The sequence below is a fragment of the Parasteatoda tepidariorum genome, chromosome 5, assembly GCF_043381705.1.
Source record: "Parasteatoda tepidariorum isolate YZ-2023 chromosome 5, CAS_Ptep_4.0, whole genome shotgun sequence".
NCBI classification, from domain to species: domain Eukaryota; kingdom Metazoa; phylum Arthropoda; class Arachnida; order Araneae; family Theridiidae; genus Parasteatoda; species Parasteatoda tepidariorum.
The window spans coordinates 35,290,353-35,311,592 of record NC_092208.1 but is presented as its reverse complement, the minus strand read 5'-3'; the positions used below and the strand labels follow the sequence as shown (position 1 = coordinate 35,311,592).

General features: G+C 28.7%; 1 protein-coding gene across 3 annotated transcripts in view; it reads right to left on the bottom strand.

Moving 5' to 3' along the window:
• Positions 1-21,240, bottom strand: part of LOC107442862 (anoctamin-5-like) — a 286,523-nt gene that overhangs the window by 108,469 nt on the left and 156,814 nt on the right. For 2 of the 3 annotated variants that reach the window (XM_071181276.1, XM_071181275.1), the window contains 4 exons: positions 14,608-14,634; positions 8,598-8,734; positions 8,396-8,514; positions 4,332-4,387 (listed from right to left, as the gene is read on the bottom strand). In XM_071181276.1, the coding sequence (XP_071037377.1) occupies positions 4,332-4,387; positions 8,396-8,514; positions 8,598-8,734; positions 14,608-14,634 (339 nt within the window). The remainder of the gene's footprint in view (positions 1-4,331; positions 4,388-8,395; positions 8,515-8,597; positions 8,735-14,607; positions 14,635-21,240) is intronic. The other variant, XM_071181277.1, reaches the window with a different exon arrangement.

Genomic DNA, 21,240 nt, shown 5'->3' with positions numbered 1-21,240 from the left:
TGTATCTGTCTTTCTAAACTCATGGGGTTTAAATATTTAACTATTTTTCTTTTAAATTGCTGGTGTTTTTTAAATTATAACCTAATGTTACCATCCCTTAAATGTTACCGTATAATGTTACCACAAAATACGGTAACATTTAGGTGAACAAGGAGGGATTGATTTCAGTTTAATAGAAAAATGAAATTAAAACTCATTAATCATGATGAAAATCGTAAAAAGCACAATATTGAGAAAGTTTAATAGGATTATGTGAGAGAAAATTATTGTTTTTTCTTACCGTCTTATATATTTGAGCGAAGAACAAAGTTTCTGAATAAAATAAAGGAGAAGCTCTTTTTATGTACCATTATGAAAAGCAATTACAAAATATGTGTTATCATTACGTTCTATTAAATTTGTATAGACAGTATTGGCCATGTTAAAGAACACGTGAATTGTTCTCACTAAATAAATACATAAAGCATTTTTTCAAGTGGATTAACGTTTAAAGAAAGCTAACAAGAAATATATTACAAATGTTGCTTTACTAGTACACTAATTTCATATGTAAATGATTCATAGACTGGGGCAATAAAATGTAAATTTCTTTTGTCTGCTTCGTACTGGTTATAAAAATATATTGTATTTTTGAGTTCAAAATGTCATTATTTTTGAAACACAAGTAAAAGCAATACAGTAAAACATACTAAAGTATTTGAGCTACAATGCATCATCTTCGAGGCATTGTATACTCATACTCACGCTTAACCTAATGCTAAGATAAATTATTTATTACTAAGTTTGACACTTTTAACCATTTGACGTTTTTTTTAATAATTTTTGTCTCTTTCATGCATATTTTTTCCCGGAGCTCTAATTACAAGCAAATAAATGTATTTTGGTATTTTTTAATAAAAAAAACCAGCTCAATAATTACTAAAAAAAATCTGTTAGATTATCGGAATTATAATTGTATTAAAATACTAAATGAAGAAAAATAGCTTGAAAACATGTTTCCTTCATTATTATTCAAGCATTCATCAAGCATTGATTTTGTAAAGAATTGATTGTATTATTATAATTCTATAAGTATAAAATTTTTCACTTATTTTGATCTAAATTAACACAAAATAATGAAAAAATATGAAAATATGTTTAATAAAAATTCTCCGCTAAGAGTAAATCTTATTTTATTTAAATCTCCATTTTTCTTATTTTTTTCCCTTTAACATAGTGAAATGTTCCAAATTCGTTTCACATTAAAACATTCTGTACTAGAGAGTATTTCCTAAAGATTTGAAAATTTGCAAGGATTCCTAAAGGTTGATTCCTAAAGATTGACTGATAAAGATTTGTAAAGATTCCTAAAGATTTGTAAAGATTCCTAAGAATTTGCATTCATTTTAAATTGAATCGATTAGTATTTCGTTGGAAAAATTTACTAGAAATTAAGTATCAGTAAATTTAAAATTGGATTCCTTATTACATTGAAATTTAACTGAGGAATTTAAGTAAGATGTGGTTTTTCGTTATAGTTGAATTAATATCACATTTCTATATGTAATAAATCTTAAATAGATACTTAGGTATTATGGATTTATAATTATTTACTTTGTTTATTAAATTCTTGAGTGCAATCACTTTGAATAGGGATTCTTAAAAATAGTGTGAATTTGAAAAATAGTGCGAATTTTAAAAAATCCCCCCTACATTGGATAGGAAGTAGTTTCTTATCAAAATTTATGAGACTGAGAAAAAATGTGTAGTCAAAACAACTGGAATACGGTAAAATTTGCTGTTTCTTAGTCTATTGGAGCACCAAAAAGCAAGGTAATTTTTACCGAAACACTTCGGTAAGGATTTCAGTAAAATTAACAATAAAACATGATTTTGTAATATATGTGATACAATTTGGCAAATGTGGTAAAATTTGGTAATTTTATCATGATACCTGAGAGCATGGCATAAGAAAACCATCTATTCAGCTTAATTTACTTTTCAGCTTAGTATTTTCTATATAATGTGTGGTAATAAGAACTTAAATTTTGAAAACAGGAATTTACGGTAAACTGGTACCGTATGAGCGACAAAGCTACCAAATGAATGGTTAAATACCGTATTCGGTTAATTTTTTTGCCTGAAATATGTTTGTTTTTTTAAATCAGAAAAGTTATTGCCCTTCTGCACGGTAATTCAACCAGAATTTTTTTTTCTCTAGGTAAGTATAAATTAGAAAATGCATTTATTTATTAAACAAGAAATAAGACTTAGATTAGTTGGAATTTTTATTACCTTTTATTTAGATGGGAAACAAATATGACTTAGTAGAAATAATAAGGTTGGTAATAAAAAGGACCAGTAAAAGATACGTCATAGTCTTTTTAAAAGCTTACAATGGAAATTTCATAAGTAAAATGATTTTAATCATAAAGTAGGGATAGAACATTTCAAATTCCAAATAAGTAGATGTACGAATAGAATATTTCAAATACTCGATTAAATCAATGTTCCAATTCTACTTGAAATTATTACAATTGAATAAATTTTTAAATAAAATATTAATTTTAAACTTTGTAACTAGCTTTTATCTGAAATTTTATATTACATATGGTGTCACAATTACACTTAATGTAAAGTGACAATTAGCTCTTAATTATATATAATCCTTTAATTTTCTTAAAACTTTATTCCTTTTCTTGAACATATAGCTTATATTTAATTTAAACTTTCTGGTTGACCTTCCTCATGGTCATCCTGTGGGGGAGAGTCAACCCCTCTGTTTTCCCACCTTTCTTTTTCTTTCTTTTTTAGGGGGGCCAACTTAACCAATCTCTTTCCTTTTATTTTTCAAACTCTCCTCCTCTTTAATTTAATTGGCTGTAATTTCTCTGATCCTGAAACAGTTAACGAATTTTTAAGACATTTTTCTTTAAGACTTTTTTTTTAAGACATTCTTTTTTGAGCCATCGGGCAGATGACTTTTGTTTCTTCCTTTTTTTCTTCCGGGATTTCTTTTTACTTTTTTTTTTCTTAACCTTTATTTTAAATTAAATCCATAAGCGTATTCCATTACTCCTTCAGATAAACATCCTTAAATTTATTTAACATTAAAGACTCTCTTAAATTTAAGCTTTCTCTCTATAAATATCTTTTTCGATAGTTAAATTTCTCGTTTTCTTTATTTTAATTTGATGCATGACGTCTTCTTTGTTTTAATTCTCTTGACACCCATTTCAAATAATGGCCTTTCCTGCATAGTAAATGTAACGAAAGATATGTGTGACTAAATAAAATAATTCGTTAATAACTAAGAATTGTGCTGAAGTATTTATTCCCCTGTCTTCCCCTGGTGGCTGTCCTTTTAAATGTCCTCCCGTGTGTGTAAGGAAATTTATTAGTTTTTCTTATTGGAAACATCAACTTTCAATTAAAGGTTAAATTTGTGTCTGGATATAGCATGTCATTATCTTATTTATCTTCTAATTTTTTATTTTTTATTAATTTTTAGTTTCACCCTCATTTAAAATTTGGTGATACCACTTTATCCAATTTGTTCAAACCTCACACTTTGTGACCCTTTGAACCTATTGGGTTATTATTATCCCACGATAACATTGTACACCCAGTTTCCTTAACGATCACATTCCCCTTCATTTAATTACCTTTTATACAATTTTTGGCCTTTAACTTGTATATCATGAAATTTCAATCATTTAACTTTTTTATCATGACTACATCCAGAGATACATCCAATTATGTAACCCATCTATCCATTTTAATAATATTAAATAATTTTACTTTATTCGTACCATTAATTATTAAATTTAACTGTAACATATGGGTTAAACTTTTTAACTTTATATCATATATGGGCCGGGATAGCTGGGTTGGAATGGCGTTGGACTCATGTCTAAGAGGTATTTTTGATCAAAGCCGGCCGAAGACGTGTAGTAAATAGTGACTTGTGCACGTTAAATCTGTCGGGTCACAAAGTCCTCCATGTATCCATAATAAAAAAAATAATGCCTCAGGGGGCACTGAACTCGGGTTTCGATCAAAATTACGATATGTTGATTATTGAATAGATATATGAATAGATATATGAATGGTTCTACCCTTTAAAATAGACTGTGACGTGTGTGTCTGAATTCGTATTCTTGGCCATAGGTTGTACCACTGAAAAATAAGAAACGCACCCTCTGCCTTAGATTCACTTGTTTTCATACCAACCATTCTTGCTGGTACTTGGCAAGTAGCATCGAAACAAAAACATAAGCTCTGTTCAGGTTATATGTTTGTTGGTCTAAGCACACCTTTTGACAAAATGAGTCATATTTAAGTATACTTACATCATGAAGGGGGTATGCTGCCTTATAAGTACCATTACTAACAAGGTATAAAACTCCTGAAAAAGAGGAAGAGGGTGTCTGTGAAAATAATTGTAAGAACCATAAAACGCATAAATTTTAATTAAATAGTTATTGGTAAAAATGTAAAATGCATTTAATACACTAATTTTTATGCAATGAGTGTTGCCATATTACATGTAAATGTTAGTAAAGAGTAAAAGTGTTGGTGCTTAAAAGAAAAATAAAGTAAAGTAAAATATAATAAAAAAGTAGTAATAAAATAATAAAAAAATTACGTAAAAAAATAGAGATTTTTAAAGGTAGCATTTAAAAAGTACCATACAAGTAATATATCTTTATATATATATTTCGTCTGTTCGTGTGTATGTCACTGAACTCCTCCTAAACGGCTGGACTGATTTAAATGAAATTTTCTGTGTACCTTCAGAAGGATTCGAGAATGGTTTAGATTCACAATAGAACATTCTGNGTTATTATGAATAATGATCATTAAAATTGGGCGGCAATTTGATAAATTTGAATTACTTTACGATAATTTCTCACATTGCCCGGTCATTATAAATACCGCTATTATTTCTTTGGGCACTTTGATTAATTGACAGCAATGGGACAACCACGGGCGTGTGGTGTGATTCTGGCTGGCCAATGTTCACCGGTGAATGTTGACAAACAAATTAGTCGCTTTGGTGAATGTCCGAAATATTTATTACATCCAATTTGACACTAATTTATTCGTGGATATAATTGCATTTTTTCGATATTTTAATACTTACTAACGATAGATTAGAACAAACATCACTGTTTGGAGTATCGGACAAATATATACCGGGCAATGGCACTTGACTTTAAAAAAATGTCAGTGTAGGGTATACCGGGCAAATGTATACCGGGCAGTGGCACTTTACCTTAAAAAAACATCAGTGTAGGGTATATCGGGCAAATGTATACCGGGCAGTGGCACGTAACCTTAAAAAAACATCAGTGTAGGGTATACCGGACAGTGGCACTTGACCTTAAAAAAACATCAGTGTTGGATATACCGGACAAATGTATACCGGGCAACAAACTACCGGAACTTAGGGTGTATCCTTCGTAAAATACATTTAATGGTAAAATGGTAAAATCCATTTTTACCATAAAATTTTATACCGGAATTTTTACACTAATATTCATTTAATTAGAGTGATTTATTGAATTTGAGGCAATTATTTCTGTGAAAATTATGGTATATCGGATTTTTTTTCTATGGATATCAGATTATTGTATATCAGATGTTCCAGCAAAAAAGCAACAGCCGCCTGAGTGCCGGCAATTTTTACCTCAATTTGATCCGAACCTTTTTACAAAGTAGATCAGAAACTGCATTATTTAAATTTCTAAATCTTTAGTAAAAGTTAATGCAACCCAGCAGCAATCTACAAATCATGTTGCGATTTCTTCGCGAAATCTTTAACAGAAAATATCAAAGAGAACTTTCTTTAAAGATTTGGATACTGTTAACGTTACCCATGAAATTCGTATTCTGATTATATATAAGTGTTACGATTACCTGCAATTCGTTTTCTAACGCTTCTATGGAGCTTTATACGAACAAATAACGCACGCAATAGATTTAGACAGTTTATAATTTCATATTAAGTTAAATCAAATATTGTAGTAATGTGCTCATTGTTAGAAATATTAAATTTAGAAATTTCAAAGAAATTGAGTTTTCAAGAAACATAATTTGAAAATATTATGAAATAACTGTTTTGGGAGAAAATCTTAATGTGGAAAGGTAACAATTTCTTTTGACATTTGACTTACAATTAGATACTTGAAAATGACGTTGTAGTATTAGGTGGATCAGAAAGTAACGTCGTTTCGGCACATTAAATATTCATTAGTCTTAAAAACCAATTCCTTTTTTTTTTATCCATTTCGATTTATTTTCGATTGAAAGGTTGTTGCTAACGAGGGTGAAAACATTATTGATTAAAAATAAAAACTTGATAACAAATATCAAATGCACCGAAACGACATTACTTTCCGGTCCACCTAATATAAATCGTCTCATTTGTCGATTCAGAAGCCAAACGTGTCACGCTTTCAGGTATCCAATTAAATCTGATTTAAATCACAAGGTTAGGCATAATCATTTGTTCTTCTCCATTGGGTTCTAAGTACCCAATTCTTCTAAAGTGAAAAAAAAGGAAATACGTACAAATGATAATAAGGTTTTGTATCCGTAACTACTGATAATTTAATTTTTAGCAAATGAGAATAAAATATCTCAATTGAATCGGACAAACAATCGGAAATTTCCTATAAGTCATCGATTAAGAAATGACAATTTTTATAAACTATCGATTTATATTTCTCAAGTGACATGTCACCAAGTTGAATTAACGTGAAGTATAATGTTTATGATAATCAGTAATACATTAAGGATAGTGATTAATAAATACTCTACATTTTATTTTTAGCAACCATTGTAAAGACACATATTAATGGCTGTAAATAGAAAACACTTTTTACTTTTGGAAATCTTTGTAAAGGGGAAAAAAATAATGAGTGGAGATTAAAAACACTCCACATTTCAAGCATTAATTTTAAAAACACACTGTTAAAAAGGGTTGGGCAAAAATGTGTTAAAAAATAGAGAAACAAATAATAGTGGAATTTGAAAACTCCATGTATTCAAAGTTGCAACATCGTAGACTAATTTTGTGCAAAATGGATATTGAGTGAGAAATATGTGCTAGAGATGCTCCTTGGCTGCCGCAGAATTCGGACCAAGGATATCAGGGATCGTACTAGGATGCTCTAACCACCATAATTGAATATACAACCCGGTTCAGAGAGAGTTATGAAGCCTAATATAGTGATCATCGCAATGATACACCATGAAATGTATTCTCGTCACTTAAACTTTCTTATAATATAGCAAAATAAGCAAAAAGTGAAATTAATATTACCGATATCCTGTCTGAGTTATTGGAATAATATTGTCCAAATTGCGACCCCCTTCCATTGAAGTTGGAAATTATACTTTCTAAGTTTCCCTGGACTGAGGTGTACAGTACGCAAAAATAAATAAATAAACGGTCCACCCTGGATAACTTTTGATCTAATGATCGGATCTTCACGTTCTAGGGACTCAATCTTAATGGTTCGAGGGGGTGACCTCAAATATTCTAATTAATTAATGCAGATGGTATTTTAAAATACAAAATCGAACACAAAACTGTACCCTGAATAAACATTCCTTTGATGGGTTGGGATTTGTGACCCCCAAAATATACGAGGTAGCAGCAATCATTTTAAATAATAAACCGCAATAAAAAAAATTCAATTCGCATGAAAAGTTCCCGAAATAGAGCGAAGTCCGCAAAAAGTAAAATTAACATTAAGGAGTCAGAACTTCAGACCTCTCTCTCCTGATCAAACAATTGGAACCATATTTTCCATATTACGGCTACCCCCTATATTTTGAGGGTCAGAAATCATAATCCATTGAAGAAAAGGTATATTTATTCAGAGGAAGATCGTTTTTATGTCTGATTTCATAACTTAGAATATCGTCTGCACTTATTAATTAGCATGTTTGAGGTCACTTCCTCGAGCAATTAAGATTGAGTCCTAGAACGTGATGATCCGATCATTAGATCAAAAGTTATTCAGGGTGGTCCGTTTTTTGAGCACTGTACAGCTATAGTGGTTACAGCATCCTACTATGTACCAAGTGACCCTTGGTTCGAATCTTGCCGGGAGCCGATGAACATGTCTCTTACGCCCACTACATGTGTTTTGTTCAGAAATGAGTAGATGCTGTTTCAATTTTGAATACATAGGATTAACAAATTCGACTGCTAGTTGTTACGTAGCTATTATGACACATTTTTTGCTCAACTTTGAGAAACCTCTATTTACAGTGTATTAATGACTTTGATTAGAGAATTGTAGATTTTAGTCATCTGTGTAAGGACGCAAAGTAATGGCTGTGATTAGAGAATACACTATACATAGTAACGGTAATCATTGAGCAATACTGTATTATTTACCTGTACTTGCTCTTCCATCGCCGTGGTGGGGCGTTCGTATCAAAATCTCCCAAACAATGCGACTGCGTTGTGCGTCTGTATAATATATCAAATCCGGACAATTTCTCGAATCCATTGACCTAAAACAGCATGAACATTAATGTTAAGAATCTTTATTTTTCTAGACAGTGAATACTACGTAATAAAGGAATTTCTATCTCACCCACTGTAAGCTTCATTCTTGTATTCTATGTCTATGTCATCTGGAATTAAATTACTGTCGTAGCCAAATATATTTTTGAAAGATCCTGGAAAGAAGCTACTTAAACTAGTTTGTTTACTAGGCTTGAATTCATCATTCTGAAATAAAATAAACAAACAAATGAAGTTGCATTAAGTGACTTGTAATGATAATTTTTTTTAAAGAACGAATTTTAATCTGAATGATCGATTTGGAATGTAGTTAATGTGAATGACAGGTTTTCAGTGAAATTGTGAAACAAATGATGGAATCTGGACGATTTCGATCTGAATGACAGAATATTGATAATTTTGATCTAATTGATAGATTTAAAATGAAAGTGGAGGGCTAGCAATGGAATTTACACGAATGACAGAAACTGGGCTGTTTTGAAATTGAATGGTAAATTTTCAACTGGTTTTGATCTGAATAACCATTTTGATCCGAATGATTGATTTGAAATTAATGTGCATGACAGACTCTGGGTGAAATTGTTTTGAATGATGGAATCTGAATGGTTTCGATCGATTCGATTGATAGAATCTTAATTGTGATCAAAATAATGAAAAATATAGCTAATATGAATGATAGGATCAGAATGGAATTAATATGAATGTCGGAAATGGGACGATTTTGGCTTGAAGGATAAATTTTCAACCTGATTTGATCTGAAAATTTGATCTAAGTGATTGAATTGAAATGTAATTAATGTGAATGAATGATGAATGTATTTGATCTGACTAATAGATTCAAGGTGATTTTTATTAGAATATTGTTTTAGAAATTTTTATAAATGATAGATTGGGGATGATTTTAAATGTGAATGACAATGCTTAATTTTTGTTAGGGGACAGGTTCTGAATGAATTTAATATTTTTTCTAGAAACTGATTCAAATGGCAAAGTTATTGTGATCTTTATTCCAAAGGAAGAAAGATTTTGGATTATTTTGATTTTAAAATTTTATAAGACTAACCACTGTCTTTTTATACTTTTGCTCGGTATTCTTTTTCATGACCCAAGTCAATATAATTTAGATTCTGCATGCTTTTGATATGAAGAAATATAACGTTATACGAATTGCATTAGCACTTATATATGGACACTCTCAAAAATAAAACCCTCACTTTTGATGATTTAGCAATCTGTGAGATTTATTTCGTTAATTTTTAGTACTAAATTGTTTAAAAAAATCACGTGATTTGCGACGAAATAGGAACTTTCAAGTACGAAAAACTTTCACAAGACGAAAACATTTCCTCAACTTGAAATCTCATCGTAGTGTATTTTAGAAGATTATTAACTAGAATGACGAAACCATGATGACTGGACGATCGAAAAAGAGAGCCGAAATAAGTCGTTCGGGTTGTATGGAGGTCAAGCAGTTGGTTTCGTACCAGGAAGAACCTGGGTTAGAATCCCGCTTCTGGTATAGATCTGATTTATCTCTCCGTGCTCTTTGTCTACTTCTTATTAAGATGACATTCTATTCTATTTGTTATTAAAGTGACACTGACCCACGATAAAATGATGATTAGAAAAGTTTGATATATTAGGCACTACGAGATTTATTTATAATTTTTTTATTTGAAAAAAATAGAAAGACAAAATATTTTGTTACTATTGACGAAATTCGTTTCCTGAAAATCAAAAACGGAAAAATGTTCGTGAAATTCGAGTATCCATTTTTTATAGTGTATGCAGTAGATTTTTTTTTGGATTTTTTTTTCGTTATTTTCGATTTATTTATCTATTTATTTGTATGAAACACATTCGAAGAAACGTCTGGAGCATAGAATATAAATTAAAGACAACAGTAACTGCTCTTGGTTACAAATTATTACAATGTTTATTTTCAAATCTTTGTTTTGTTCTTTGACAAAGGCAAATTTATGAGCTAGTTTTGCACTTGGCTCCGAAACGAAGAGATATATTTCAAAGAATTGTAGAAACTTATTTTCAAAAACCAGTATCTATGTTTTCCTCCTATATTTCTTAGAATTATTTATTCAAAGTTCAGACAGCAAAGGAACAACCCATATACAAATTGCGTATTTTTTCTTCAAAAGTTGTTAAAGAATTTTCAAACCTTGTACCATTTTTCTCAAAAAAGAAAAAAAAAAGGTAAAATTATACAAGTACATCGTATACATATGATATACACTGTCAGAAATTTCTCGAAAAAAAATGGCCAAACAACAATTTACTTAAGAGCTATTTTTACATATTAACCAAAAAAGTCAAATAACCATAAAAATGATGGTATTCTATATTCCCAGCTGTATGGTGCCCACTATAAAGTGATTATTAGAAAAGTGAGATAAATTAGACGCAACGAGATTTATTAATTTTTCTTTTATTTTGAAAAAAAGGACGAATTATTTCGTTAAAATTGACGAAATTCATTTTCTCGAAGAAGTTACTATAGTTATTTCCTCTCTTTGACGAAATTTTCGCTCGGAGTATATATCAAGATACGGTTTCGTCAAAAACTAAGAAAATTTCGTCAAATTTGAGTATTTGAATTTTACAGTGCATAATAAATGTCGAGTATTAAGGAATGCATATTCGACGATAAGACAATCGTGACCAATTTGGATAGTCTTGTAAAGTTTATTATAATTTTAGGGAAAAATGATAAAATTCTAATTGTTTTGGTCTACAACATGTATATAATTACAATATTGTAATTTAATGAAAATGATAGAGCTGAAAATCAAAAAATTTTTTTAATGTTTATAAATGCTGCATTATTTTAAATGTAGATATTTAAAAAAAAAATTAAATCCTATGAAACTTGAAAGAAAATTGTCATTTCAAATTCTTCAAACTAAATTTCTGTGCGTAAATTACATATTTTGCGAAAAGTGTGCAGTAAAATAGAGTTATTTATAAATAATAAAAACAATTAAGATACAATAACTTTTAAAATTACTTCATTAATAATTTTTTGATAAAAATTAATAATTCTTAGAATTTCGAGTTGTTCTATCATGGGAAAAATTAGTTTAGGAAATTATTTTCTGAAAAGTATGTTATGGTTAATTTCTTCGAATTGTTAATTTCATCGTCTAATTATCCTTTTAAAGAATGGATGTAAGAATTTTAAGGAATGGATGAATGAATAAACGGAATGGATCACATTTTGAAGGTTGCTCAATGTGAATCAATTGAAGGAAGGCATTTTTTACGATACTTTAAAATACTTTAATACTTTAAAAATGTTAATGCAGGCGCAAATAACTGACAGATTACAACTCTCAAGGGAATTTAAATTATCTAATTAATTTAAATAATTATCCTTTTATGTAGTCTTTTTTCTCAAACTTACAGTCATGTACTAAAAGCATTGTAAGCCTAAGTAATTAAAATGTACTGTTTAGATAAATTTCTTTATTGTCTGATATGAAATTATTTATATTTTATTATGTTTATTTGCATTTCCTATTAATGTATTTTTGCTTAATCTAAAGAAATATACCGAATTTCGTATTATATTATGTAAATATAAAAATTTTATTATGAAAAATCAAAACGTGATAAAGTGATTATTAGATTAAGTTATAGATCGACTTAATAATGTGGTAATGTTAATGATAAAGTTAACAATATTATTACTCTAGAGATTTAAAAGTATTTTTAAATAACTACGCTGCAAAAATTTCATTTGAATTTTTATCAATGTTTAGTCTTAACTTCGTTCAAATTTTAAATTTTTAAAGTTAAGTTTTAGTTTTTAAAAGACTTCTAAATAATTTTTAATGTTTTTTTTCCTAAATGAATCACACAATTTCATATAAAATTACAAGATTCTATATTATAATGAAATAATTTTTTTATATGCATTAATATTTTAGATAAAATTAGTTTTTTGCAAATTATATATAAGTTAAAACTGCAAAAAATTGCACCACAAGTTTATGAATTAAGGCCTTTGTAAATTTTTTTAAATAATTCATATGGAAACAAACGAAATTATGGTATATAAAAAATGAATTTATATGACGGAATTTTAAAAAAATCTCTTTTCTGCTGTATAATTAGCAAAACACGTAAAAACTTTGAAGCTAATAAAGAAAACAAAATATGTTTAAGATTAAAAAAAACTACCGAAGTTTTATGACTGAATCCGCAAGTTAAAACACATAATTATTTCAATTTTTCACGAATCCAAAATTTTTTTTCCATAATGAAGAAAATGCTTTCCTCTTATATGTGATTCAGAAATATTTGTTTTTTGACATAAACTACGAAGATTTAAACAAAATATCATGAGTCATGCGATAAAACCAAGTATAATCGTAAAAAAAGAAAAGAAATATTTTGCGTGGTTTGAAGTTTCTTTCGAAAGCTCAAACTCGGTAACATTTTGATAAAATTGATGCATACTATAAGTTTTTTAGAAAAAAATGCAAAAAAAAGAAAGAAATTTTTTTTCCTTTTTTTTAAAAAAAAAAAAAAAGTTATATTTACTAGTAAAACTACTTCGCGTGCGTGAAAACATTTTCAGGTTGGAACAATAACACACAGGAGTGTAAAAACAAGTATTTTATTTTCTCTTTTGTTTTATTTTTTATTTAACTTTCGTTTAACCATTTACTTTTTCTCTTGTATGAAATCGAGATTTTGAAGGTAAGCATCCTGATATATTTTTCATTTTATCGTTTTATCCACAATAAGTTTTTAAAGAAAGAAAATTTCTAACTAAGGTACGAGAATGTCAATTTTTCCATTACTCTATCAGGAAAATCTGTTCTCGGAGAACTATATTATTAACACCATAATACTGCGCAAGTTCGATGGCATCTTAACAACTTTTTAGACTGAATCATGCATATATTCAGGCCTTCATAATATCTTGCAATCGAGTTTAAGAAACCCTATTCAATACGCTTCAAAACTACTAATTACTGTAAGATTAATTTTATTACAAGGCATGAAGATGAAGTAAGTAAATTGGGGGAACCAAATAGCCCCTGAGTATTCTCTATTTAAAGTGCTATCAGCAGTCAGTAAAATTACTGACACAAAAAATAATAGACATTGACACTGAGAAAAAAAAAAGAATGATCAAAACTATCAGAAAATTGAAAACTTTACGATGTTTCTGGCACTATGGAAGCACCAAAAATCAACGTAATTTTTCCGGAGGGCTTTTACAATGATTTTACTAAAATTAACATTAAAATATTGCATTATAATATGCGTTGAAGTTTGGTAAATGTGGTAAAATTGTGGTGATTTTATCATGACACCTTAAAGCATGACATAAAATCCATTCAATTGGTTAAATTTACTTCTCAGTTTCGTATTTTTTACTGGATGTGTGGTAATACGAGCTACAGCTTTGAAAACCAGAACTTTTGCTAAAATATTACCGTTTGAATGGTTTAAATACCGTATATTTTGGTTTTCAGAATTATTTTTTTTTTTAATCAAAAATATCTTCACTACACAATACGTTTAATTTTACAAGAATTTTTTCGTCATCCTCCGTCTTCTTTCATATGTGCTATGATATAATTATGCTATGATTGCCTATACTTTATGATACACTTTTCATTATCACTTTATAATCATTTTATGATTAAAAAAAATTTCTAAATTTAGAAAAATATAATTAGTAATATATCATTTAAACTTGAGTTCAAAACGAAAAGAAGTCAAAGCTTTGAAGGGTAATAATTAACTTTTATTTCAGGAATTTTTAATTAAAATAGCACGAAAAGAGCTTTTATTTAATATTTACAATAGAAATAATCAATATTTTCTAAAGCAATATAATTCTTTCAATATGCTTTGCAGTTGTAATTGCAAAGGCACGAAATTTTTATTTCTATCTTTTGCTGTTACAACTGCATTTAAACTACTTAATTTAAAGTAGTTTAAAGCAAGTTTATAAAATACCATCTGATTATTGAACAAAAAAGAAATCATTCGGTATTTTTTATTTGATTACATTTGATTACTATTGTAAGACAATTATCACTTACCAAGACTGCTCCATCCGCATACTTAGGCTTGCATGAAAAAAAATGAAGAAAAAAATTATATTATTTGCTAAAATTAATGCAATGAACTAATGTTAACAACCGAAACTGGTTCACCATGTTGTGAATTAAAATTAGGGAGGAGATTCTAATAATTCTTCTTTATAAGTCTTGATTATTTCGTAAATAACGCAAAATAATTTGGAATAGAAAATTAGCAACATAAATCCAAATAAATTGGAACAAAAAATTAACAACATGTTTAAAATAAATCAGAATAACAAATTAGCAACATAGCATAGGAAACAGACGTCAGCGCTTGTAATTTAATTAATTGAAAATTATAAGCGCAATGAGAAAACCAGCGTACAGCGACAGTATACACGCTTCCAGGACGTCAATGCTCGAGACTGTAGAAAAAAATTTTATTTTGCTTTAAAGCTTTTTTTTTCTTTACTGAGTTGAAAAATGAACGAATAGCTTAATTTCCTCCTACAAACATTTTGTGCTATTTTCATAATTAGCATAAAAAATGCCGAATAAAGACAGACAAAATCTAACTAAAGAACAATGAATAACTGTTACAACCGCAAAACGATTTTAAAAATAATAAAATTGTTCTCTGAAAGGTGTTATTTTATTTACTTATTTATTTGTTTTTGGTGACCTAGCCTTGAGAAAGTACCTTGAGGGAAAAGAAGAGAAAGATGATGATGATGACTAATAAGAATAAAAAGTAGAAGGAATAATAGAAAAAAAAGAAGTTAAATAATACAGGAAAAAGAAGAATAAGAAAAAAAACTATGATGAAAACCAGAAGACGCAGAAGGACTTTTAAAGTACGTCAACTAGCTTATTCCACTTATCTGTGCTAATAGAATATAAATTATATCGTAGTTATTTATAAAAGTTATAGTTATGTATGGTTGCATAACATATAATTTAGAAAACAAATTTTATAAAATATATTTTTTTAAGAAATTATTCATTAACTTTAATGTTATGTTAATATTAAAAGGAAAAAAAATAGCGTGAAAAATTTCAACAAAGTATAACCCTTTAAGAAAATTAAAAAACCCTTTTATTTGCATTTAAAAAATGGTCGTATTTACAAACAAATGAAGATATATATAAAGTTATTAGCTAAATGACATTCAACTAGTTTTTAATAAAATAAAATGAAAATTAGCTGAATAATCCGGGTCATCAGAGGGAGTTTTAAAGTAAACTAAATTGCTGATTTGTGTAAGATACAAAAAAACAATTTGAAAATTCAACTTTATTTAAGTAGGCATAAAAATTAACTGAATTATAATTAATTTTTATTGAACTGGAAATATAACATCTTAAATGCACGCAAATAATGAACTCGTTACCATTATTACCTTATCATGAGAAATAAAACTTCCCTTTCATAAAAGAAAGAAAACAATTCATAAGCTGGAATGAAAAGGGAAAAAAATATGTAGCAGATCCTTAAGTATCTACTTTCCTTTCAAATGTAATTTTAGTTATATTGACACGATTAAGCCTCAAGTAAAAAAAATTTCCCTTCCATCTGTTTCAATCACAGGAAGATAAAGAATTCTTTTGTTTCAAATACATTCGATGGAATAACAATAGCGTAAAATATGATGAATTTAGATTTGTTATTTGAAAGCCATTAATTTTAAACAAAGTATAAAAAGGAAAACTTAAGGACAGATACTTACACCTCATATCATATTTGCTGCATCCTAAATTTTAGTGACATCTGTGGACAATATAATCGACAAGAACAAAATAATTTTTTTTAAAAATGTTTTCAGGTTATTTTTTAGCATATGTATTTACAAGTATATACATTTTTAACATATGTAAATATTTTTAGGCTACTGAAATTATTGTTATTAATAATAATAATAACCGACCCAATAAATATTAATAAAAATTTGAAATCAGAGGGGAGCAATACTTATAAAAGAAATAAGCATTAGTATAAATAAATAGAGGCTACATGAAATTATTCCCCCCCCCCTCGTATAATATTTGCATTATAATCGATTTTAGCGACTCCTGTGCTAATTATACGAAGTAACAAAGATAAACAAACAAAATTCTTAAAAAATGTTTAGAAATATTATTAAGCATATGCAAATAGTTTTTAGAAATTTTGACAATTAACCTTTGACTTGTTATTAACATCAAAGTTCACTTTTTAACCATAAAATTATAAAAAAAAACATTGAAGTGACCACCAAATGACAACGTCCAACGCCGCTTTTAATAACAATTAGAAAATAAAGGAGAGAAATGCCTATAAACGAAATAGACAACACTATACATTAAATTTAAGCTGCACAGAGTTTCTTAACCTGCTCATATAATATTTGCATTATTATCGATTTCAGCAACATCTGTGCTCACATATAGAAGACAAACACAAAATATTTTTTTAAAAAACTGTTTATAAATAATTTTTAGCACATGTATATAGGTTTAGATATTTTGACATCTATCCATTGAAATGATATTAATATCAAAATTATTTTTTAAGTAAAAAAAATTATTAGAAAAATAATTAAAGAGTCCGGGAAAAGAAACACTAATAATTAGAAAACAAAGGAAAGAATGCTTATAGTCGAAATAGACAAAAGTATACATTAAATCTAAGCTACACTGAATTATTTTACCAACTCATATTTCATTTGCATCATCATTGATTTTAGCGACATCTGTACTCGCTGAATAGAGGACATGGACAAAATATTTTTTTAAAAATTTTTTTTGAATATTTTTTTCTCTCTTTTGAACCAATAAATAAAAATCATCAAATTGTCCGGGAAATGAAAACCTCAAAGGCCGTTTTTAAATAATAATTAAAAATCAAAGGAAAGAATGCCAATATAACAGAAATAAACAATAGTATACTATAAATCTAAGCTACACAGAATTATTTTACCAACTCATATTTCATTTGCATCATCATTGATTTTAGCGACATCTGTACTCGCTGTATAGAGGACATGGACAAAATATATCTTTTAAAAATTGTTTGTAAATATTTCTTAGAATATGTATTAATTTTTATAAAATTTGTCACCTACCCATAACATTGATAATAATATAAAAGTTCTCTTTTGAACCAAAAAAATTTAAAATTTCTTTAAAATGTCCGGTAAAGGATAATCTCAACCGCCGTTTTTATAAATAATAAAAAAACAAAAGAAAGAATGCCTATAACCGAAATAGATAATAGTGTACAATAAATCTAAGCTACGCTGAGTTATTTGACCAACTCATATTTCGCATGCATCATCATTGATTTTAGCGACATCTGTACTTGCTGTATCGGGGACTAGGACAAAATATTTTATTTAAAAAATGTTTGTAAATATTTCTTGGCATATGTATATATTTTTAGAAAATTTTCTACCTACCCATTGAATTAATATTAATATCGAAGTTTTCATTCGAACCAAAAGATTATAAAAAATCATTAAAATGTCCGGCAAATGCCTACCTCAAATGCTGTTGTTATTAAAAATTAGAAAATGCTTATAACCGAAATAGACAATAGTACACATCAAATCTAGTCTACACAAAATTTTTAATCACTTCATATCATGTTTGCATCATCATCGATTTTAGCGACATTTGTACTCGCTGTGTAGAGAACAAAGAAAATAAATATTTTTTTAAAATCTTTTATAAATATTTATTGGCTTATGCATATATGTTTTGAAATTTCGACACCTATCCATTGAATTGATATTAACAGTAAAATTCCTTTTTGATTCTAACCATTATAAAAAAATCTTTGGGAAATGACAACGTCAAACGCCACTTTTAATAACAATAGAAAACAAAGGAAAGAATGCTTATAACTGAAATAGACATTATTATGTATAAAATCTAGGCTTCACAGAATTTTTTCACCAACTCATATCATATTTTCCTCATCACCAATTTTAGTGACGCTAGTGCTAACTATATAGAGTGACAAACATAATTTAAAACGCTTTTAAAAAATTTACTAATTTTTTTTATCACGTGTTAAAATTTTTAGAAAATTTTCCCCTATCTTTTGACTTGATTATAATATCCAAGTTTTCTTTTGTCCCAAAAATTAAGAAAAAAAAAATCATTAAAGTGTCCGGAAAATGTCCCCCTGATACGTAGCTATTTATAAACAAAGGGGAATAATGCCTATAAATGTAATGGAGAAGAGTATACATATAATGTAGGCTACACAGAAATTTTTTATCCACCAGAAAATCATAATTGTATCATCATCGATTTTAGTGACACCTGTGCTAACTATATGGAGTAATAAAAACAAAATAAAATAAATTTAGTTTACAAATATTTTGCAGCATTTGTGTACGTTTTTAGGAATTTCGACAGTTATCCCTTTACTTGGTGTAAACACAAAAGTTCTCTTTTGAACCAAAAATTCATAAAAAAAATCGCTAAAGTGTCTTCCAAACGAATCCCTCAAATACAGATATTATTAATAATTAGAAACAGAAAAATGGCTACAACCGAAAAAAAAATAGTAAACATCAAACCTAAACTGAATAAAATTCTGTATTACATTTCCGCTGCCTCTTATATTTGCATTATTGTTGATTTTAGCGACACCTGTGCTAGCTTTATCGAGTGACAGGACAATATAAAAATATATTTTTTAAATATTTTATTAATATTTCTTAGCATATGCATAGATTTTTAGAAATTTTGACCCTTACCCATTACATTGATATTAATATGAAAGTTCACTTTTGAACCAAAAAATTATAAAAAATAATTAGCATGTCTGCCGAATGACACCCTTAAATGCAGGTGTTAATAATAATTAGAAAACAAAGGATAGTAATGCCTATGATCGAAATGGAAAATAGTAGACATTAAATGTTGGCTACACAGAATTTTTTCACTAGCCTCATATCATATTGGCATTATTATTGATTTTAGCGCCACCTGTACTAACTGTATAGTGTGAAAAACAGAAAAAAAGTTTTTTTTTAAATATTTTAAATATTTTTTAGCATTTGTATGGATTTTTAGAAATTTTGACACTTGTCCTTTGATTTGATATTTATACCAAATTTCCCTATTAATCCAAAATAATTATAAAATGTAGTAAAACGTCCACCAAACGAAAATTAATGCAGCTATTAATAATATTTAGAAAACAAAGAAGAGAAATGCCTATTAAAGAAATAGTCAATAGCACACATTAAATGCAGACACAACAGAATTTTTTAAATCGCTTTATATTATATTTGCATCATCATTAATTTTAGCGACACCTGTGCTTACTATATAGAGTGACAAGGGCAAAATTAAACCGTTTTAAAAATATTAAAATAATATGTTTTAGCATATGTATATGTTTTTAGAAATTTTGACTCTTATCCTTTGACTTTGTATTAATGTCAAATTTCTCCTTTGAACACAAAAAAATATATAAAAAAAATTAACTTGTCCGCCAAATGATCCCCTCAAAAGTATCTGTTACTATAAATTAGAAAACAAAGGAGAGCAATGCCTATAAACGAAATAGGAAATAGTATAAAAATATAGGATACATAGAAATATTTTACTCGCCTCACATCATAATTGCCTCATGATTGATTTTAGCGACACCTATTCTAACTATTTAGAGTGAGGAAAACAAAATAAAAAAAATTAAATCTACTTCATAAATATTTCATAAATATATGTCTGCTGTTTCAGAAATTTTTACACCTATCCATATGACTCAATATTAATATCAAACTATTCCTACCAAAAAATTGTAAAAAAAATCATTAAGTGTCCTAAAAATGTCCCCCTCAAACGCAATTATTAATAATAATTAGAAAACAAAAGAGATCAAAGCCTATAACCGAAATAGGCAATAGTATCATTAAATTTAGGCTACACAGAATTTTTTAACCCACCGCATATCATATTTACATTATTATCGATTTTAGCGACATCTGTGCCTTCTATATAGAAGGCGAGGACGGAATAAAATTTTTCAAAATTGTTTATAAATATTTCTTAGCATATGTATATACACTCTATAACAAAAACATCGACGCACCAAGAACGAACTAAGATGCGCAAAATCGACGCTCGATCAGGCTGGAATGATGCCGACTGGGAACGTATAGTCTTTAGCGACGAATCCCGCTTCCAACTGTGTCCTGACGATCATCGAAGACGTGTATGGAGACGCACAGGGCAGAGGGGGGATCCTGCCTTCCCTAGTGTACGCCACACCGGCCCTCAACAAGGCATTATGGTCTGGGGTGTCATTTCCTTTGACAGCCAGACCCCTTTGGTCGTCATTAGAGGTACACTTACTGGACAGCGGTGCGTCGACGACATCCTAAGACCTATTTTGCTACCATTCCTTTTGTAGCGCCCTGGGCTGGTTTTTCAGCAGGACAATGCCAGACCACATACGGCACGTGCTGCTATGAACTGTCTGCAAGCTTGTCAAATTCTTCCTTGGCCTGCCAGATCATCAGATCTCTCTACCATCGAGCATGTCTGGGATATGATGGGAAGGCGATTGCATCAGGCACGGAATGTTGATGACCTCGTTCGACAATTGGATCGAATTTGGCAGGAAATACCGCAAGAGACCATCCGGGAGCTTTA